General features: G+C 40.7%; 1 protein-coding gene across 2 annotated transcripts in view; it reads left to right on the top strand.

The window, feature by feature from the left end:
* The window catches only part of flt1 (fms related receptor tyrosine kinase 1), a 49,702-nt gene that overhangs the window by 17,892 nt on the left and 8,790 nt on the right, over positions 1–23,020 (top strand). The window contains exons 11-23 of one of the 2 annotated variants that reach the window (XM_033638787.2): positions 7,071–7,194; positions 7,692–7,800; positions 10,656–10,964; positions 16,718–16,864; positions 16,939–17,070; positions 17,976–18,082; positions 18,918–19,053; positions 19,890–19,994; positions 20,088–20,201; positions 21,204–21,292; positions 21,735–21,819; positions 21,915–22,012; positions 22,111–22,233. In XM_033638787.2, coding sequence (XP_033494678.1) covers positions 7,071–7,194; positions 7,692–7,800; positions 10,656–10,964; positions 16,718–16,864; positions 16,939–17,070; positions 17,976–18,082; positions 18,918–19,053; positions 19,890–19,994; positions 20,088–20,201; positions 21,204–21,292; positions 21,735–21,819; positions 21,915–22,012; positions 22,111–22,233 — 1,678 coding nt within the window. Of the gene's footprint in view, positions 1–2,434; positions 3,978–7,070; positions 7,195–7,691; positions 7,801–10,655; positions 10,965–16,717; positions 16,865–16,938; positions 17,071–17,975; positions 18,083–18,917; positions 19,054–19,889; positions 19,995–20,087; positions 20,202–21,203; positions 21,293–21,734; positions 21,820–21,914; positions 22,013–22,110; positions 22,234–23,020 lie in introns of those variants that run through there. The other variant, XM_033638788.2, reaches the window with a different exon arrangement.

The following is a 23,020-nucleotide window of genomic DNA, read 5'->3' as shown; positions in this document are numbered from 1 at the left end:
AATTATCCGCAGAGGTCTCTTCTGCTCCGAAACAATCAGACCAAGCGATTTAAACCAGTAAAAACACTGAATAAAGCAGTTTCAAGCTACAATTCAATGTTTCTCCTACGCTGTTTGGCACATCACAGACAGGCCGCCAGCCTAGCACCTGATAATGTGTGCTCACCTTTTTTTTCTAATAACATAAGATCCAGACATTCTGTAGGTTTTTACAGGGAGCCAAATTCTCTGCAGAGGTCTCATCCTTTCCAAAATATACAGACCTGGTGATTTAAAACACTGAATAAAGCAGTTTGATGTAAGTGTTTTCCCAACATTGCTTGTCGCAGAGGAGCTAACTATGGTGGCCGACGCAAAAATGCGAATGACACTATCTAGAGCCAGTGTTTGGTTTGTCTGTTCTGGGCTACTGTAGAAACATGGCAGACTCTGTGGACGAGGACCTGCTCCCTGTGTAGATATAAAAGTCTCATTTTAAAATAATTAAAACACAGTGGTTTTTATTTTCAGGTGATTATACACTAAAGAAAATTTCCCGAGTATATTATATTCCATTCTGTCGTTATGTCCCCCTGAATCCTACACACTGGACTGTTAATATGTTAGAAACAATTAAAAGGTTAAAAAAAAAATTATATACAAATAGTCAAATCCATCTAATGACACATTTTGGCTGTTTATAGTTAGTATGCGTTTTAACTTACTATATTTTGTGTAGGTTTTGGCTGCATAGGCGAAGAATAATATTAATGCCACAATGTTACAAACATGGAGCAAAAAAAAATTATGTATTGTTTGTTTTATGTTGTTATTTGGTGTGTGTGTGTGTGTGTGTGTGTGTGTGATATTGAAAAACGAGACATGTTTTGTCTATTTCAGCATGTGTTCAGACAGCGTTTCCTTCTTGTAACCAGAACAGATGCCTTTGGGGGCCTTTCATGTGCGGGAATGTGTGAAAATGTGTGTGTGTTTATTCATGTGTGTGTGTGTGTGCGCACTCACATACATGTGTGTGTGTGTCTCATCATGTATGTGTTTGTATGTTTGCTTGCTTGTGCAACTCTTTCTCCATATGTTTGTTCTTTTACTGTCCGCTCTTCCTTTTTCATGTTTGTTTAAATGTATACAAATGCATAGCCTGTGTCTGTGTGTGTGTGTCAGAATGTGTGTGTGTGTGTGTGTGTGTGTGTGTGTGTGTGTGTTTGTGTGTGTGTGTGTGTGTATGTGTGTGCCTGGTACATTCACAGACACCGTACACAGTGTATCTCAGACTTGAAAGGACAGAGAAAAAAAAAACACACTTCAATAGAAGCCAGTTCCGTGCTCTCAGTCACGATTTGTTGGTTTCCAAATCAAACGCTATGATTTAATGAATTTCCTGTCCAGGACGCAGGGTAAGAGGCCTGTTTATTATTGTGATTGCACACCACATCCTGTGATGCCTTTTCTTATATCTGACACACACACTATATATAAAGTTCTCATGAGAAATGGCCCAACCCAGTGATGCCGAGGGACAGTCATTTAGTCAACACACACGAGTGCTCAAGCAGGGGCTTGGCAGAAACATTGATTGAGTTGTTCTTGGAGGCCAGACACTTATTGTGTTTCTTATGACCAAGTCAGAGAGGTTAAGTATTACCTGAGCGCACCACAGCAGCCGCCCATACTCTATTCCCCCTCTGAGACACACTGACATCATCAGCGTACTTGAACCTTAACACCGGCACTCTCACATGGCGCCATGCCGAGGTGCCTCCAGGGTGGTTTCAACCGTCTGTGTCTGCCAAATGTAATCTACATAATGTACATGAACATCTCTGAGACCAGCTGGTGATGCTCAAGTATCTGATATTCATTGAGTGAAGCTAGGTAGTGATGTGAACTCTTTTTGTCCTGCAAAAAAATGTAAACTTTACCCAGAGAATCTGTTGAATTTAGATTTTTTTAACTGAAAACTATTACTGAAATTTTGCCCCTGTTGTAGCTCATGGTTGTATCATAGTGTAGACGCACAGTGTGTATGAGAGCAGATTTTATCTTGTTTCATCATGATGAGAGTCACATGCAATCTGCACATTAAATTTTGCCAATTATTGTATGCCTGAAAATTAGATTTTAATCAATTCTGAGTCAAATTTCAAATTTAAGTCAATTTAAAATTTGTTTTAGTTTGTAAGTAATGACACAGTTTGGCCTGAAAGAAAACAAACATGCACTAAAAGCAGTCACAACAAAACAGTAGAGAAGCTTCATAAAGGAGCTTAACTGTAATTGCACATTAATGTTTCTGCAGATTACATTTGGCCTCTCCACTGACTGATTTATGGTCCTTTGTAAAGCTCTGTTCTGGTTCTGGTTCTGCTTTAGTGTCTGAGTGTGTTTCTTTAGTTAGTTTTTGGCTGGATCCTCACCAGGCCCTTGTTCTTTGCAGCCCGGCTGCACCACAAGCCTGACGCCGCGCTGGAGGAGGCCCATGGACAGTGGACCAGGCTGGGCCAGGCTGATGGGGGGCCTCGCGCCTGGGTCCTGGGTCCACTCCTGGGTCTGGCCCTGGGAACTGCAGCGCTCTTATCTGGCCCGGGCAGGAGGCGCACTGGGCTTCCTGTGCGAAAATCAGAGCGCTTTTCCTCTCGTTGTTTGGCTTCCTCTCCGACGCGAGACGCTTCCCAGCAGCGTGATTGTCCCTTCGTCTTCAAACGTGGCACAGTCCGCTTCCTCAAGAGCTTGATCTATTCTTGAGAGCCCCCCCTCCCCACCCCTGAGCACCTCTTCCCCCAGCTCTGCTGCCCCCCACACATACCTTTCCAACCCCTTCCCTCACCAAGCTCTGCCCTCCACCCCAAACGAGCTTCAAGAATAACTCCCCATCGCCTCCCACCCTGGAGCCCATCCCCTCCACCACCACCTCCACACACTCATCAGTGCTTGTCCACAGCAGCCAGAACCCACTGTGACATTATCAATGATCCCATGTGATGATCCTGCACTTAATAAAAGTGGAAAAGGAGGAAAGTGACTTGGAACACTGCTGAGCAGTGAAGACCAGGAGACACAGGAGAAACAAGGAGGAAAACAAGCCACATCACTAAGGATATAAGGACACCCGCTTTACTGATTATTTATTTATTTCCTTCATTTTCCCAATTTAAGTTCCCCCCTCACACCCAGCCATTCTGTAGTTTTATGCTTTTTACATTTCACAGACATTTTGAGCCAGAAGAAGTGCAATTCCATTCATCCATCAGCCACATTTCTGGAGCTGCTTTGCTTATATTTTGTGTCCTAGAGTGGTACTATATTGGGTGCATGAACCGTGCCTGTCCCAAGCCCTGATCTGATTCTGACATCCACAAAAGCTGTGAGTTTCTGTTCCGATTTTTTTAGCCACTGGTAGAAGGTCCACTGTGCTCACCTTGGACGGGCAAAACAGGAGAGAGGACAAGCTTTGTGTTGTTCACTATGGGATGCCTACAGTTCTCTATTAAAAAGACTGACGGTCAGCAGACGCCTACCATGTAGGAAGTCTCCACAGACCAGAGACTATAACTGCCCTCTGTCACATTGTGTCGTCCAATGTCATCCCATGTCAAAATGTCTTGTGTGTCGAATGATGTCAGCATAACAGCCCTGTTGTCTTTGTATTGAAAGTTAATTAAAATCTAAATGTATGAGTGCCATAAGTATTTCAGTAAAGTCCGTTTCTGTGTGTGTGTAAAGCAAGTGTGAGTGAACGTATCTGTGCAGCAATGTCAGTGTGTGTGTGTGTGTGTCCTATTCTACGGGTTTCTCCCAATGTGATTCATTCCTTGTATACAGATGTTCTATGAGTAATATATGAATCTAATATTTAATAATTTTATACAACTAACTTACGTATGACAAATGACAATATTTGCCAACTTTGTATGAATCTGTATTGAAGTGTTATATCAATTGTTTGTGTTTTTGCATTAAACTTTGCTTATATTTGTGTATTGGTTTATACTGCTCTGTGGTTATTTCAAGGTTGACACAGGAACGGACAGAGACAGTTGTAAAAGTGTATTTTAGGCAGTGAAACAAGACAGGAAGAAAAAGGCAGGAGATGGCCCCCACTGATACACAATTCATTCATATTTCCAGGCCGCTGCTGCTCACCCTGTTCGCAGGCACACACTGTGTGAATGTGTCTGACTGTGTGTGTGTGTGTGTCCGTTTGCTGTTTCTAACCACATTTATGTCTCCACATCCATCTGACTAATCATATTTGTGTGTGTGAGTGCAAGTCTGATTGAGAAAGCTTTTCCTGGGAAGCGTGGGAGTGTTAGCTGGTGTAATCTGTGCCTGTGTGATGGTCTTGTGTGTGTGTGAGAGTATGTTTGAGCGTGTGTGTCAGGCCCGTGGTGTCATGCACAGGGTGGGTCATTTGTGCAGTCGCACACTAGATGCCAAGAGGAAGAGCAATCAGGGAGCAGAGAGGAACCAACCTCAGGGAGGAGCTCAGGACAGACAGAAAAGGATACAGTCAGAGACAGGGAGTAGAGGGGCAGAGGATCAGCGAACAGAGTGGAAGTGACAGTTTACAGGGAGGATGATGGGTAATGGCTAAATAAAGGCACTGCATTCTTTTGATTATGAAATCTGTCTGAGATAGATAGATAGATAGATAGATAGATAGATAGATAGATAGATAGATAGATAGATAGATAGATAGATAGGAATGGAATAGAAAAATAATCATGATAATAGGTATATGTACAAGTATATACTTCAGTTGTTGCCTAATAACCTTGGTGAATTTTGAAAACGTTTTTCTTTCCGTGCAGAAGTTGTAGGGGGATATATTTGTGACACGCAAGTTCACTTTCACTCAACAACAGGGGAACTTCAATAACACTTTCCCTGGACTGTTCGGACCCTTTACACAAAGAAACAGCAAGTTGTTGGCATACCTAAATTTTGTAATTGTCATTTTTGCAATTACAAATGCAACAACTTCAATATTTACACGTAAAAAAACAATACCTCAGGGTATGTTTGCACTGCTAAGCTACCTATAACAATAAAACACAAGGTTTGTACGCCTTACCAGGCTAGCATGTGCACAGGAGTGTCTACAGATTTCGCCTGGGTCCTAGCGTCCCCCTGCAACATTTTCTTCTAGACTTCATTTTTTTCTGGGCTACAAAATGTATCCCGTCTCTATAATGCACAGATGATGCCCTTCAGATGCACCTTCATTTTGTATAAACTTCAGATCGTCCCTAATAACCTTGTTGAATATGGAGAGGTTTCTTTTTTGTAGCAAAAGTTATAAGGGGATACACATTCCTTTAGACTGTGTTTTCAGTCTCCGCCCTTCTACTTGTATTCAATCGGCCTATTTCATTTTGTATAGACTTCATGTTACGCCTAATAACCTTGGTGAATATATCTTTTTTTCCTGGCAAAGGTTATAGAAAAATACACATTTTTCAGACTTTATTTTGAGTCTGCCAAAAAATGCATGTCCTCTTGATAATGCAATGCCCTACTATGGAGTATTTTATTTTGTACAGACTTCAGATCAAGCCTAATAACCGTGGTGTGTGTGGGGAAGTTTCTTCTTTCCTAACAAAAGTTAGAGGGGAATACACATCTTTCGTTCTGCCAAAAATCCCCTCCCTATAATGCACATATAATGCTGCACCATCAAGTGTTTTACTTTGTAAATACTTCAGATTATGCCTGATAACTTTGGTGCATATGGAGAAGTTACTATTTTCCTTGCAAAGGTTACATTAGTATCCTTTCAGACTGTATTTTCAGTCTGCCACAGAATCTATTCATAGCATAGATGCCCTCGAGTATTTCATTTTTACATATACCAAAGATCATGTCTAACAATCTCGGTGAATGTGAAGAAGTTTTTTCTTTCCTAGAAAAAGGTAAAGGGGGATACAGGTTCCATATTTCATGTTATGATACTTCAGATCATGCCTAACACCCTTGTTGAATATGGAGAAGGTTGTGTGTTTTCATTCTGCCAAAAATGTATCTCCTCTCTATGATGCACAAATGACATACAATCAAGTGCTTTATTTTGTATACACTTCAGATCATTCCTAATAATGATGGTGAATGTGAAGAAGTTCCTTCTTTCCTAGCAAAAGATATAGGGTGATACACATTCTTTCAGACTGCATTTTCAGTCTACCATAAAATATATCCCCCATCCACAATGCACTGTCTGTGCCATCAAGTGTTTTACTTTGTATATACTTCAGGTTATGACTAATAACCTTGGTAAATATGGAGAAGTTTCTTCATTCCTAGCAAAAGTTATAGGGGAATACCTTTTATTAATAAGCCCATTTACTTTATTGTAGATGGAACTTACCACATGTTCCTTACTTTACATTTATCGTCATATTTGATATGAACAAACATTTCAACATTACTTATATAATACTGTTGCAAGACAGAGATTTAGATGAAATATACACCTTTTCCTTCAACTCTGAAACTAACTGATCAAGCATTGTGTGTTTAAGGCCCCTCCTCAGCTCCTATATGATTTCAGAGTTTCTCATCACAAGGAGATGTGCATATATAAACCACAAAGCCAGCTGTATAAGCTCCTGTTCCCATACCTCCACCAGTGCGTAATCTATGGATTTAGACTTGTGAGACTCATTGAGAGGGACAGGAACTCCTGTCCTGGAAATGTGGGATGATTTGTAAAGAATGGAAGGAAGTTGATCCCTGGGATTACAATACCACCTCTGCATCCTCCATGGATGAACAATCCAGTATTACATAGCACTCCAAAGATCCACCATTGTCAGCATGTAGGACAGGGTGAGAGGACGTGATGCTATTGACAAAAAATTGTTTGGTGATGATGATTATGTGAAGGAGGGTGAGGATAACATTAAGCAGCGATGATCAAGGAGTTTCCCTGATGTTCTGGTCTTCCTCCTGCCGAGCGCAGCTGAGAAAAACACCCACACACCTGGAGGCAGCATAAAATGACTTGTGTCAACACAGCTGAGTCTCTGTCCCTATCCTCCTCCTCTTCCTCCTCCTCCTACTCTTCCGTCTTCAAGGTGTGTGTGTCCAGCATCTTCCTCGCTATGGAGCCCTGTGACCGAGAGAGTCCCTGCCACTTCCACAAGCAACCACATCCTGAGTATTACGCACAGGCAGGAAGTGCTTCAAGGGAAGCAAAAGGTAGGTGACAGAGGAGGCCTGTTGGGTTAGAAACAGGATTTTTACTTAGTGTCGAAAATTGGGTTTAAAACACAAAAATACACCCTTAACTGCAATTAATAACGGATGCTTTGATGGAAATTAATCAAAAAAATCTGAGTAGAAACTGAATCATATGCTGCAACATCCAAAATAAAACACATCCGAAAACTTTCTTTTGCTCAAAAGTGAGTAATACTGGGAACATTTTGCAGTTCTTCTTTTACTGCCCTTCTTCGCTCCCTTCTCTCCTCCACACACACACATTCACAGACATGCACCTTTATTAACACTAATCGACGGCTTGCGTGTTGAGTTGCCCACTGAGTTGGAAGTGGGCAGGAGGTCTGGCTCAGAGACCCCTATTGTCTACTAAGTGGGCCCATGGAAAATATGATTCCTGCCATCAGTGGCAGAGGTAATGAGCTCGAACCTTAAATGTGCCGGTTTGCTCATGCGGATGTTTGTGCTCTCCACAGACAGTGGGGGTCCTGACTGTGGCAGAGGCCTTTGTGTCCGGAGTGTATTGCTGCGTCGCCTCAAACTCTGCAGGCACAGACCAGCTCAACATCCACTTCTACGTCACAGGTGAGGAATCACTGAATCATCTCCTCATATATACAACTTGTGGGCGTTTGCGTGTTTTCCCAACATCTGGAAATGTTTTTTTTTTCATAGCTTAAAAATTATATAACAGTAAGTATCTGTTCCCTCACCTCCTCCCTTTCACTTCCTAGAATTTTATTTTTAAATAATTAGTTTCTGTCTTCTTCCTGTCATCTGCTTGCTTCTCTCATGTTACTCCCTCTTCAGTTTCAACATGAAACTCGGCCATATCAGCTGATCCACTTGATGCTTTCTCACTATTGGATTGGTAAATCATTTTTGTACTGATATTGTGTCCAAAATAATAAGTGAAGATGGGACATAATAATAAAATGATCTTAATTCTTCTGTTTGGTCAGGATTAGGGGAGATTAGGGTAAAATGAATCAGTTTCTCTGTGTCAGTTTTGGACGTTCAGGGGCAGCGTGTCAATTTACGCTTGTTACATGCATTGTCTCTTTTCAAATTACACTTCAATTTTTTCTACAGAAAATGTACAGTTTCTCTTGTTAAATGTATACACTCTTTTTCAACATGAACTTAGAACATATAAAAACAGGTTTAGGCAACAAAGCATGTGGTTAGGTTAAAAAACCCCATAATGGTTTGGCTTAAAGTAACTACATATGTTACTAATGGCATGTCACATCAGGTGATATATGTCACGTACACAAGCCACTAGCATAGTATGCTACACATACTAGCACACTATGTCACTATTAAAATAACTCGACTGACTTTTGGTTTCACACGGGATATGAACAACTAGCTCTTAGATGAAAGTCCAGAGTGTGTTTGACCAATCTACCTCCCTTCCTCCTACACTATGCAGACTTTTGCACTCTTTTTACTATGGTAGTTGCCCAAAGTGTCAACAAATGCCGTTGCCCTGGGCGGATCAACACAGGGTGCCTGTGTCTGACAGTGTCTGGCACCATCGGGCCACTGACCAATAGTAGGTATTTGATGAGTTTGGAGAAACACCAAGTCTGTTTTTATTTGAGGTGTCTTTAAAGTGAGGGCATGACTGTAATGTCTCCAACTAAAATATATACATATATTTTAGGACGTGGTACATCTCTGGGAATGATGACTTTGATAGTTTTTTGTATGATGTTCCCAAAAAGTTGTGTCCTGGCTCGACTTGCCCCCATGAGGGTTGAATGAAGCTTGGGGGAGGATAAGTTGAGCCACATGGGGGTAAATCTTATACACTGTTCCTTTTACCTCTCTGTTCTTTCATTTCCTGTGTTCTCTTTAAGTCATCCTGTTGATCTTCACATCCCTCACCACCTGATTTATGAACTTCCCATTCTGTACATCTCCATGCATACGATGTGATGTGATAATAATCCCACATCGTGGAAAAATCACACCCTACAGCAACTCAAGAGTCAGAAGCAACAGAAAAAAAAGAAAAAAGTAACTGACTGCTGAACATGGATAGAAATATGACAAAAATACAAATATAGGAGCGTGGAATGATGGTGTTTGGTCTAAAATTCAAAATGTCAAATCATTTCAGTCACAAAATATGGCTCAACGTCCCCCAGGCCTTTTACCTGAAATTACCCCACCCACACCATTTTTACAAACTTGTGTCATCTAGCAGTTTAGAGCTAACGTCATGGCCTCATATTGTATCTTCCTAAAGCACAGACTCAGGCTGTCTCTATAATGTATAAGTAAAAACTGCGAGGTGAAGAGAAAAGTAAACTGCTGAGAGAAAATGAGGCAATGAGCAGGAGGGGAGAACAGAAGATGGGCAGGGATAGAATATTGAGTATGCAGGTTGTGGAAGTTTACTGTGTATGGAGTCATTACTGATGGTAAGGTCATTCCACCATTAATGAGACAGGTGACGCAATGTCAGAGACATGCAAAAGAGACACTGCAATAAGGTCGCTGCTCTGCTGTGGAGAGAGCGTGATGCTCCAGAGCAACAAACTCAAACTGATCTGGAATGATACAGCAGCTTCCTTATCCATCAATAGGTCACAATTCAAAGCTGCTCAGTTGGTTTTATATTGAAGAAATGTCACTTTTCACAATTAAATCTGCTTAAGAGTATTTAGAAATTAAATTATTCCAAATTTCTGTCTACAAATTTGAACATTTTTCATGGAAACCTGAAATAGGGTACCAGGTACAAGACCTCGAATAGGTATGTTACACACTGGGAACTAAACAGTTCTTAAGCACTACACACATTAACATAGGTTGAAGCCCTTGGCAGGACAAAGTAGCGTACGTGCACTGGGTACATACAGTTTTGTTTTTTGTGCGTGTGATGTGAGGTCAGATTTGTTACCAGGCATACAGGTAAAGGTTTTTTAGTGACTGTTTGCGTGCATGAGTGTGTGTCAGTGCATAAGGTTGTGCCGAGCTATTAGTGTATTAGCAAGAGCGAAACAGGAACCTGGGGCTCTTATCGTTCCACTTCCCTGTGCAGTGCACTTCCTTGGACTGGCAGGTCCGCTTTATTTCGGGAGGCCTTGGGGTGTTCGGGAAAGATAAACACTATCTGCCATCAGGAAACTCTCGAGCCGTTTCCACAGGAAGTTTCAAATGGCTTAAGTAAATAAAAAGCCTTTTCACTGTATTCCACTAGCTGCTTTTACCCACAATAGCCATTCAACATTGTCAAAGGTTAAAAAAATGGAGGATCAGTCGAATGAGCTCTCCTGGTTTCAGGCACCAGACAGGATCCACATTCGCATGTGGAGAAACTGAGAGGGCTCATTCATTCATTAGGAGATCAGTGGAGGTTTGTATTTCGTTCATGTTCCCTCTTCCTCACCTCTTCTTCTCCATCAATCCATCTCTGCGTCCCTCAGACGTCCCGGGGGGCTTCAGTGTGAGCCAGAGGGATGAACCTAGAGAGGGTGGAGACCTGCATCTCACCTGCGAGGCCAATAAGTACCTGTTCACAGCGCTGTCATGGCAACGGGTGAATGACACAGAGGACGGCCAATCCCGCAGCCTTGCCCTGAGCAGTCAGCAGCTCACATCGGGGGAGTTTTCCAATGCTCTGATCCTGTTGCTAAGCAACCTGACAGCCAGAGACTCTGGAGCCTACAGATGCTCCGCCCGCCACCTGATCACCGGACAGGAGACACACCAGGATGCACAGGTGGTGGTCACAAGTGAGTAGATCTCCCCTTTATCTTCCTCCTCAACATCCATGAGCCTAAAGGTAGCACTGTGGGTTTTGGGGGACACTTTCAAAGAAATTAATAATTTTACTTTGCCACTTTTTATAAACAGTAGTCCTTTAATTTGTTTGAAGCATTTTTGGATTGTGTTTTTTGCTTTTTTTTTTTTTAGATCGTGCTACAAAAAATAAATTATTAAGTACATAAAGATTTCTTCATGTAGCACTTTTAAAAACTAAAGTTAAAAGGTGCTTCACAATAAAAGCATTTAGCAACAAATAGAAAAATAACAATGACAGCGAAACAATAAATGGAAAGCAACAATGTATGGAAGCACATAAGGGCCATTATTATTAGGATTATCTTTATTGTTAATATTCTATTTTTTATTACCATTAAACTTCAATTAAATCACTGAAATCAACAGGCTTTTTTGGGACAGGCCTTTAATTCCTTTCACACATGTTACTTTACTACAGTTATGAATCATTCATGTGATCTCGCTCTGACAGACAGCACATCAGAGGAAGAGTGACGTATGGCACTCAGGGATTACAGCACCTGGCATGCCGACATAATACCACTTTATCCTTTTAAAACAATATTCACAACTTGGATTCATTTTTATGAAAAGCCCTTTTGATTCTTTTGATCTGAGGATCCTTATGGGCGAAAGGAATATGAATAATTTGCAGGGTAATCAAGGAATGGACACATAATTTGGTAGCCAACAACCCGGTTTTAAACATCCGAAGAACTTCAACAAAAAAAAAAAAAAAAAAGAAGAAGAAGAAGAAAAAAACTGCCTGGCAACCAGACCAGGCCTCTAATTAAGACAGGCCTTTATTTGTCAAAATGTGAAGCCACATCGGGCTACTAACATTGACTGGGCATTTAATTGGGACTAGGCTTTTAAGTGACGTTTTATGGTACTATTAAGCAAGTGAATATATAACTAATATTTAACCACTGCTGTATACTTCAAATTAAATTCAAATATCACTGAATTATAAATTAAATGTTTAAACCATTCCTCTTATTTTATTCATGGTTTAAATCCCTTACAATTTGAATTTTCAGTCTAAAAATCCTGTTTTTTCCCCTTAAGTTCACAGATTGCGTTAGAAAAATTTAAGTGTCTATTGGTTCCCAGTTGCCCATCTGAAATTTTTTCTTTTCAGATCACATGACTGACAGATTGTAGCCTGAGAGGTTCATCTGATCACTCCTTGGTAGGCCAGATTTTCATGTTAGATTCATCATCTTGAATTTTGGCTTGTGAACGTTACAAATCCAATTTTAGTAATTTTTAAAATTGACTCTCATTTTTAAATCCAACCAACTTAATTTGAGTAACTTAAATAAATATATCTTTTGGCTATTTTTTATTTTGTATCTGACTTTAAATCGAAATATTTCAATGCTATAAATTCAGTGCTATTTAAATTTTAACATAGGTATGAGATGCTTGTAAATTTCAAATCATTTCAGCCTTTCTTTGCTTCCATACAAATCATGGTATGCAAGAACTGAAAACTCCTCTTGGACTGAAATTGTCAGCAGTCCCAGTCAGAGCTGAACAAGTGCCCTCAAATAAACCAGAGATTAATTTCTATTGTCTTGGGCCCCCAAGTAAGATATTAAGGCCTTTGATTTGTAGCTGAAACTTGATTTTCTTGAGTACTAATTTTGATTCTTAACACAGATCAAAGTCACTCTCTCTATACATTTAAAACTCACAGCCTCCTCGTGTGCTCTGTGCACATATGTTGCACATACATACATACAAACAAACACCCTCTCTCACAGAGTTTGGCTGCTTGGGAATTGGGTCCCCTCAGCTTCCTGGGGCCCCACCCTGCCTTTGCTCTTGCGCTCCAGCTCAGCACCTCTTTCACGTGGGAATGAGCTCTTGTCTGGAGGAAGAGCACACAATGGCACTTCCCACAATGCCACATTTACAGGCCCCCACACAGGGCCGCAGGAACAATCAGCCAATCAGACACTGTCAGGCCCCAGCCCCCGCAGACAATCATCAATTGTTGTCCAGGAGGAAGATAGGGGAAACAACAATCAGTCGCCTTGGTTAAGTGACTTTTCTTCATGTCTTTTACTGCTGTTCTCTATACAATCAGGGCCCAACACGTCAACTTCCTCCCTTGGGACACACACAAGGGAATTACTAGAGAGACAGGGCGACCAGAGAGAGAGAAGCTGGGGAGCCAAAAAGAGGGAGAATGGAGAAAAAACTAAAAAAACTTGGGGTTAGAGAGACTCAGGGAGCAATGTGGTCTTATTATAGTGCGTGCATATCGTAGTGCATGAGAACGAATCTTAAAAAAACTGCTTTCAGCTCATTGTGTTTACTCTTGGGCCCAAAACTGTCCACATGATGAAATACTACATTGTTGTTGCTTTTTAGAAACGTTTGTACTGCAGGGTATTTCAGGGTGAGTAAGGGGCCCAAGAGAAGCCAAACGTCAGCTGACTCACAGGTTGAAGCCAAGGCCGCTCTTCTGGAAAAATGTGTCACAGCCACTGCACGATTATTGTCCAAATGTGGCACTGGTCCAGAAAACAGTGGGAAAAAATAGCACTGCTTTCACTTCATCACAAATCTGCTTCAGTCTATAAATAACTGCGACTGTAATCGGTTACTGCAAGTTTAAAGTATCAAAAATCCTCATTATAGAGAATTATTACTTATACTTACTTATTATTACTAATAAATATGTATTAGTGTGTAAACTGCATTTTAGTTTGTCAAAGTGGATCTAGTTTTAACTAATTTATATACATTGTGGAGTCAGATAAAATGCATTGTCTTTAGAGAAGTATTCACTGGTGGACTAGTGATGGTCTTTTCATAAGACTGTGCAGTAGACGGGCGCAGATACTTTTGAAATCGGTGCTACGTGACCAAAGAAGACAGAGGGGAAAAAGACTGTAGCATTTGCTTTTGCTCAAGAGATAGGAAGCCTACAGCTACCAGAAAGCACTGCACCACAACAGACCAATAAACACTCCTGCCACTGTACTACATATGCTGCATTCAAATGGCACTCGTGAGCTCTTGTTTACGACACGGGAAGCCATGTACACGAAACCGTGAACTCGAAACTTATGAGGTTGTTAACAAGAGGTAGGCATTCATATGGTTTCTTCTCATGAACAAGGTAAAAACGCATCAGTAATGCAAGCTTGGCCGTTTTGACACAGGGAACTGTGAGGTGGCTAGCTGGTCACTAATAATCTAAAGTTACAGTTAAAGAGTAAGCTGTTTCTGAGCAGTGTTATGTGTTATGTGTGTACAAATGTGAATACAAACAGTTCAGGTGAGAAACAGGCAACACAGTACCTGAATCTTGGTTTATATTTGATAAGCACTGCTTGTCTTATCTTCATCCTCAGTTTTTACAATACAGGAAACAGTAATGCACCCACTTCCTGTTTACGCATTTTTGTATTACAGCCAAACAGTCCACTAAAATATGTTTCTGAAGATGTTTTAGGTGAGAAATAGGCAGTGCAGTAACAAAATCTTGGTTTATTTGATCAGCACTGCCTCGTTCTACCGTTTGATCGAAGTCTGATCTAAGATTGAGCTAAATTCTTTGGGTGCTTTCATAAATCTAATCTGATGCTCAACGCTAAAATGAAAGCGCTATTGTTCTACAAAACACAGTGTTCTAGTTCTACATGAATTAGCGAACTGTTAAGTTTAGTTTAGTTAAGTTTATTAGGGTCCCCATTAGCTATTCTTCCTGATGTCCACAACAACTTTACATTTGTGACAGTGCACAAAAAGAGCTCACCTATAATAGTGAACAAAATAACAGGACTAGACTAAAATGTTGACACAGACAAACAAAACAGCTCCTAGCAATACTATAAACTAGTCCATATCCATTGAGTGCACAGTTGCCCACATACAGTTTCACATGGTGTGTGTTTGGGATACAGGTAATAGGAAATTGCAGATTAAATAGTCAACTAAACCCATTAAGAACAGCAATGTATTCAGACAGAGTTTTTGTGAATTTGATGGTACGATTGCTTTATCTTACTATATAATGACTGTCTACCAAGTTTAGTAAAAATCGATATGCCGGTTAGGCCTAGATAAGAAATTAGCTCTCTAGCGCCCCCATTTTGTTTGATGGGGTCAATAATGGAGGGGTCCCCTCAGATTATGTGTGGTCATATGCCTACAAAGTTGCGTGGTGATCGGTGAAACCCTTGAGATGTTATACACCTTTATGTGATGAGCCACGCCCTCCGCAATATTCATTGCCTTATAGAAGCTCAGTTTTAGTAAGTTTTCCAACTTTTGCCAAGAGGGAACTTTAGATATTGGTCCCTAGATTATTTTCACCGAGTTTCATGCAGATCGGTCAAACTTCCTAGTAAGATATCGATTTTAAGTGTTTTTCAAAAAATTCAAAATGGCGGAAAAATCTATATAACCGGAAGTTATGAGTTAAATTTGTTCCTCATGAGGAGCGGCATCTCTGTGCAAAGTGTCATGTCTCGGTGGCATGAGATATGCCCATTCAAAGTTTGCAATTTCAATCAGTTGCTATAGCGCCCCCTTTGGCCAATTGATGTAATATTGCTTCATTCACATCCTCCCATGACCCTCTACCACTGTGCCAAATTTCACATGGATTGACCAAGTCAGTGAGGAGAAAAACGTGGAACAGACACACACACACAGACACACACCCACAGACATACCCACAAACAGACTTTTCATCATTATATAGTAAGATAAGTTAAAGGCTACTTTTTCATGATTACATTCAATAAGTTGCCGCCAGTTTGGGGCTACATTTTGCTCTGATTACCTGATGATGCTCCATTATTGTAATATTAGACCAAGTGTTTACATAATACTATACATTCACATCTGTATGCTTCCCTACACACATTACATGTGCATTTAAAGGAATAGTTACCTGGAAAAATAGTATTTTTACCATGCATGACGTTCATTACAATGTATGAATCATATTATATAGTTCACCTTTGCTGGTATTCTCCTTTGGAAAACATGAAAATATGATTAGCACACTAAAAGAAAAGTAAAGAATGCTAATTAAATCAGTCAAACTTACCTTTGGTGTTAATTAATTAGGCTTTGACACTTACGCTTTGTCTGTGTATGGATATGGATAATCTAAGTTCTTGTCAGTTAATCACACATTCACTCTGCTTGGCGCTCTGCTGCTCCACCTCCTCAGACACAGGGCCCACAGTGCGCTCTCCTGCGAGAGTTCGGTCTTCTGAAAAATTGAACAGTACCTTTCAACAGCGCTCTGTATTTACGAACAGTCTAGTGTGCGCCTGAATACACTCTGTCACTCAGAGTGAGTATTTCTAAACACACCCTTTGTGTCCGTGGTGGCGGGCATACAAAAATATAGAAGGACAATCTGTAGTTCGAGCAACAGCCTGTTTACCAGTGTTCATTTTTACACATACTGCCCACACTGTTATGATACAAAGCATCCCTTTACAATGATTGGATATTTTTATGTAATTATCTAGGAAGTAACTGTAGTTGTCAGATAAATGTAGTGAAGTAAAAATAATATTATTTCTCTCTGAAATGTAGTGAATTTGAAATATAAGGTGGCATAAAATGGAAATAAAGTGCAAGTACCTTAGAACTGTAGTTGAGTTGCACATACACACTCAAACTTTGGCACATATACTATTCATGGTGTATGTTTCTCCTTCAGTTTTGGAGCCTCCGGTGCTGCTTGATAATCTGACCGACTATACCGTCAACGTCAGCAGCTCAGTGATCCTTAGCTGTCCCTCTCAGGGTGTCCCACCCCCGACCATCACATGGTACAAGGATGAACGTGCTCTGTCTCAAGGATCAGGTAAAAAATAATACCATAAACATGCAAACTGTAGCTGTACTCTGGTGTCTAAGAGTTTGTGCCACCATCTCCAGGTATTGTGATATCACCAGAGGATGGCACCCTCCATATTGATCGAATCACAGTGGAGGACCAGGGCCTGTATACATGCCAGGCCACCAATGAGAGGGGGTCTGCAGAGAGCTCTGCCTATATATGGGTCAACGGTGAGTATATGTCAACCAGCTGGATTTTTTTTTTTGCCTTTGATTGGCTGTGTTTACGTCTTCTCAGCGATATGACCCTTCCATATATGGGTATGTCTGAATGTCCATTGTTCCCAGTCCTGTAAATAGATGTGTAGTCTGGACATATAGTACGCTATACCACTTTGTTTGTATGGCGTGGTGTGTCACTTCTATTAATGGGAGGTGATATGACTGTTTATCAATCCCTGAGTAAACACTGATCAAAGAACGTCTTAACATAATCTCAACGTGGGACACACTCAGCCTTTTGTTCAGTTCCCCTCAGTCACACACACATACACATACACATACACATACACACTCATACCTCCGGTGGTAGAATAGGCAGGCCCCCGTGTGGTTCTGCTTCCACCCAGTTTGAGCATCATTCCCTGGCAGAAGTGGTGGACGCGCTTCCCGGTCAGGGTGTGCAGAGAGGAGTGGCTGTGTGTGTATTGTTGTGTTCTGATCAGTCAGGAAGGAAGCTGTCTCCCGTTTTTATTTCCTCCAGAAGGGCCCGGCCTGCATCTCACAGACGCTCTGCACTGCACTGAGCTGAACGTTTCTACTTCTTCACATCAAAAATAGGGAAAAAAAATAAGTTGGGATTTAATGAGGGAGTTGGATAGTGTTTCTGGATCATGGCGTGACAGTGAAAACACAGTGCCCCCATTTGGAAGGGTGGGGAAAAACTAAAACATCAAGCACGTCTGATAGTAGTAGCAGAAGTATCTGATTTATCTGCGGTTTTTTTAGCCTCATAAAGCTCACAATATTCAAAGTTCTGTGCACTCCAGGCATGTTTGTACATTAAACATAAATGTGTAGTGAAAAATGAATGTAAATTAAGCACTGGTGTGTATTTGTGGCTTGTGTGTGTCCAGGTGCCTCAGAAGCCTCATTCCTGGAGATTCCCACGCTCACCTGTACCTGTGTGGTGGCCACTCTCTTCTGGCTTTTGCTCACACTCTTCATACGCAAACTGAAACAGGTGAGAGGAGACAAGATGAAGATGCTTTCTGGAACAAAGAAACAAATATATGGAACATATTCAGGGCTTTCCATGTACGTTTGTTAGCATTTTATCTTTTTTTTAACTGAACGGAGACTTTTGTTTGCACCACATAATTTCACGATCCTGATTATATGACTGGTGGGATGTATATGATCTTCATTCAGCACTAGCATCTTATTTCTCCTTTCTTAAATCTTAAATCCTCATCAGTACAAAATACAAATTTTCTTTTTCTAAGGTACTTTCAAACGTGGGGAAAATTTGTCTAATTTTGAGAAAATACGTTGCCCTAACTCCCTTGAAAGTATCAAATACTTTGATCTGCATTGTAATGGGGATTGTCTCATACCTCCATCACACTCTACAGAGGCACCTAAGCAGAATTTGGAGATTACTCTGGACAAAGAGATAGACTGGAGGACAGTCTTGAAAGTGTGTGTAAATGTTCTGTAAACTCTAGACACAATCTGGTGCAATTCAAAAACATCAGCTATATTAATGCAAAGATCTTTTGGATTGGAATCCAACTGGATTGGATTAGATTGGAAGAACCTTTAGGGCTGTCGATTGTGGTGGTTTTTGAGGGTGTGACAGTATATCCTCTGTCACTGCGTATATGTATTTTTATTTTACTAGTGATATTATAGTCGCACAATTTGTTTGTTTTTCCTCTGTATTTGTGAAGACAATGAACACTATAAAAAAAAAAACTTGAAATGTTTTGATGCCGAAAATATAAAAAAAGCTACACATTTGTGTTAGTTTAATACCAGTCTGGGTTTTAACGTTTTAAACGTGTCTTTCTCCAAAGCCCAACAGCTCAAACACCAAACCAGAGTACCTGTCAATCATTCTGGACAGAGGAGACGGGCCAATAGAGGAGCAGTGTGAGAGACTCCAGTACGACCCCAACCAATGGGAGTTCCCCCGGGAGCGGCTCAAATTAGGTGCTCTTCTTTATTTTACAACAATAAGAAATGCAGAAATTAATGTTGTTTTTGACAGTATGTTTATTAGTTTTCTTTTTTTTAAATTTTAGTAGATTGGTACATCAAGAAATAAACAGGAAAGAGAGAAAAAAGTACAAAAGACTTAACAATAGAAGCAAACAAACCCAAAACACATTTAACAGCAGCTCAGATTCATAGAGGTTACGATGATAATGTGCAACAAGTACATGAAAAAAAAAATCACTGCAGCATGATGAGAAAGTGAGCAAAATTAATTTCTGTCATGCCCTGAAGGCACACGGGCAAAAAGAAGAGCTGAAATGATGGTTACAGTTGGATGCCTAATCTTAAACTGTGTTGCTCTGATACAATTGCAGGCCAAAATTGATGTAGCGTGTCTCTAAATGTCTTTCTAAAAAGTATGTTCTCAGCATCAGGGACTTTGACTGGTGATATGAAACTTTTTGGTAATGTCATGCTATATGGGAGAGAGGGAAGGTATTTAAGATCACATCACAGATAGGAGGACTTTCTCACAGCTCTTATCAGATTAATTTTGGGAGTGACTCCCATTCCATTAATCAGACTCTGTCTGTGTTGTCTGTGCTGAGCTAATCAGCTCCAGCAGGGGGTGTGTGTCAACTGTGTTGACTGGAACTAATCAGCTCACCAAGGGTGGGATTCAGCTAGATGGACTCTAATGTCTTCTCTTATCAGCATCTCACATCCAGGACGGATGATAATAGTAATTAATAAAGTAGCTCAGTTAGACACAAAAACACACCTCCCTTTCCTCCTGTCAGCCTCACTCACAATCTTTCTGTCTCTGTCAGGGAAACCTCTGGGCCGTGGAGCCTTCGGTAAGGTGATGCAGGCGGCTGCGTTTGGTATAGACAACTCCACCGGCTGCAGCACTGTGGCTGTGAAGATGCTCAAAGGTACAACATCTGGTCCCTGGTGTCATGAGGAAATAAAAATACAGTTCTGTGTGAAAACATGTATGCCACTATTTTCTACCTTTTGTCCACCAGAGGGAGCCACAGCCAGCGAACACAAAGCTCTGATGACTGAGCTGAAGATCCTCAACCACATTGGACATCACTTAAATGTTGTCAACCTGCTAGGAGCCTGCACCAAGCCGGGAGGTGTGTGTGTTTCCATGCATGTGTGCTCTAAATACGCCTATAGAAATATGCACAAGTTCACATTCATATACATATATATTTAGTTGTAGGGGAGACGTGGGTAAAGTGTAACATCTCAAATTGCTCCAATTAAAAATGGTTTAGAGGCATAACACTCAGTATTCACATGGTTTGTAATGATCCCTCTACGTCTGCAAATGGACAACTGTTGACTAATTCTTGTCTCATTTCTAAAGCTTAGAAGTATTTTTTCATCTACAGTTTTTTTCCCCACACTGTTTCTTGTGTTAGCAAGCTTATGTCATTGGTGGTCATATCTACTACATAGCAGGAAATGACTGCTGTTGGGTAACTGTTTTATGAAAACTCATCAGTTCCAACTGCGTAGTTCCTACTTAGTGCATGTCTTCAAACTGTACAATAGTTCTGCCATTGAAAAAAAAATGCAACTTAATCTTGCATGATTAATCACTACTGTGTGACAGACCACATGTAGTATATTTTCAAGGATGAGCTGCGGGCATTTGGTCCAGGGCCATTCGCACTTTCAACATGCCCGAGATAAGATGATTGTTTAATGTTTTGTGTTCAGTTTAAATCTCCATGTATGATATATTTAGTATATATTTTGTGCCATTGTGCAGTGGTTAAGTCACTGCAGTCTGGTCCTTTGTATTCATATAAAGGTGTTACATGTGTCATTGCAATCACCCCTGCACATGGGGGCAGATGTGACATTTGACTTCTAGTGTTTCAAACAATATTATGACTCTTACATTGTTTGTAAAACATTTGTTGACTGTGAACAAAGAGAACGCAAATATAAGTTACCTATATTAAAACTGTATTCAAATAGAACAAGAAGTTTTTTTAATAATGACATCAAAACCAAAATTTGTTACAACTGTCCCCTGTCTCCCCTACTATGAGCTTGTCAATGCCTGTATGAGGGCCCTTGCACTTGTCTTAACTGTAATATGTGTGTGCTTTCTGTGCGTGCAGGACCACTGATGGTAATTGTCGAGTACTGTCGTCATGGAAACCTCTCTACCTTCCTAAAGGGTAAACGAGAGGTGTTTGTGCACGACACGGTGAGTCTACAAACACATTATTAAAGATGGTGTCACCATAGCTGTTTTTCACACAAAACAGGACCTCCATGGCGTGTAGACTGAGTTCCCACATGCCCCACACTTCTCCTTGCAGTTGAGAAAAAAGAAAAAGGCCCCAGAGTGCTTCACACAGTTACAAAATCATACACTCAAAAACTCACTTCTGCAATCTGTTTGAGGTTCGAAGATGCTATCAGTTCTCGAGCAGGATGTCTACTTCCTTAATTTTGTTACAGGTTTAGATGTTACTACAAGCTGTGGCCCCAAAGGTCATTTTCACAGAGCAAAACATGTTTTTGAAATTCTTGCAACAAATTGACCAAAACCGCTTAACAAATGTTGGAAGACACATAATTCTAATTGTATAATTGCTCTTACTCTCTGTCATACAATATTTGTAACTGATTTCCCCTTATCTCAGCTGGCTGGAGGAAAGGATGGAGGGCTAGGATGTGTCAGCAACATGTCTGAGTTTGATGAGAGGCACAAGGAAGAGAGTGACCCAGGTAAGACAGGACAATAGTGAACAAAGTTTTCTCATGTTTGTGCATAATCAAACTGCTTGATTACATCGCTGTGCCCCCTCTCTGTCGTCCTCTAGAGGCCAAATCTGCCTCCAACTCTCCTTTATTCCTGGAGGATCTTATCTCCTTCAGCTTCCAGGTGGCACGAGGGATGGAGTTTCTGGCCTCACGCAAGGTCTGATACATGATATGTGTGTAAGTGTGTGTGTATATACAGGTACACGTGTGTGTTTCATATATGTCATTATTTGTGTTCTCTGTGTTCTGCATTAGTGTATTCACCGAGACCTGGCAGCCAGGAACATTTTGCTTTCTGACAATAAAGTGGTGAAGATCTGTGACTTTGGCCTGGCCAGAGACATCTACAAAGACCCCGACTATGTTCGCAAGGGAGATGTGAGTGCACAGGGCAATGTGATTCCAAAATCCTGTGTCTGAGAGTATTACATTTGCATTGTTATGACAAATAAAGATGACATCTTAGGAAAGCTCACCACTGAAAGCAATATTTGGGGAGACAAGCATTCAACCGGTTTATTTTTTATAGTATTTTACATTTTAGAATTCATGAGATCACTAATTATTTGAATATTTTTTTATAGTCATTAGTGGTGCAGTGGTTAGCATTGTTGCCTCACAGCATGAGGGTTCCTGGTCAAGCCCGGGGTAGGGGAGCCCTTCTGGAAGGAGCCTGCATGTTCTCCCCATGTCAGTGTGGGTTTTCTCTGGGTACTCCGGCTTCCTCCGACAGTCCAAAGACATGCAGGTTAATTGGTGACTCTAAATTGCCCGTAGGTGTGAATGTGAGTGTGAATGGCTGTGTGTCAGCCCTGTGATAGTCTGGCAAACTTTCCAGGGTGTACCCCGCCTCTCGCCCAATGTTGGCTGAGATGTGTTGTTTTTATCTTTTATGGTGGCAGCCTCTTCTGTAACCAACTGTGTTAAATGGGCCGATAATATTGTCTCATATTGATCACAGGCCCTTGAATCGTATCAAATAATCGCATAGACATTGAAATATCAGCAAATATTGTATAGTTTTCCAAAGAATATTGAATCATGATGAAACTGGTGATTTATGCCCCTAGTAAATATCATTTAAGAAAAGTGGCTGCAAAAGCTGTTTTAAATGTACTCATTGCAGCAGCTACACAATGCAGAAATAGAATTTTTAAAAAAAATC

This window comes from Epinephelus lanceolatus, chromosome 20 (assembly GCF_041903045.1).
Source record: "Epinephelus lanceolatus isolate andai-2023 chromosome 20, ASM4190304v1, whole genome shotgun sequence".
NCBI lineage: Eukaryota > Metazoa > Chordata > Actinopteri > Perciformes > Serranidae > Epinephelus > Epinephelus lanceolatus.
This window is presented reverse-complemented; position numbering and strand designations above follow the sequence as displayed.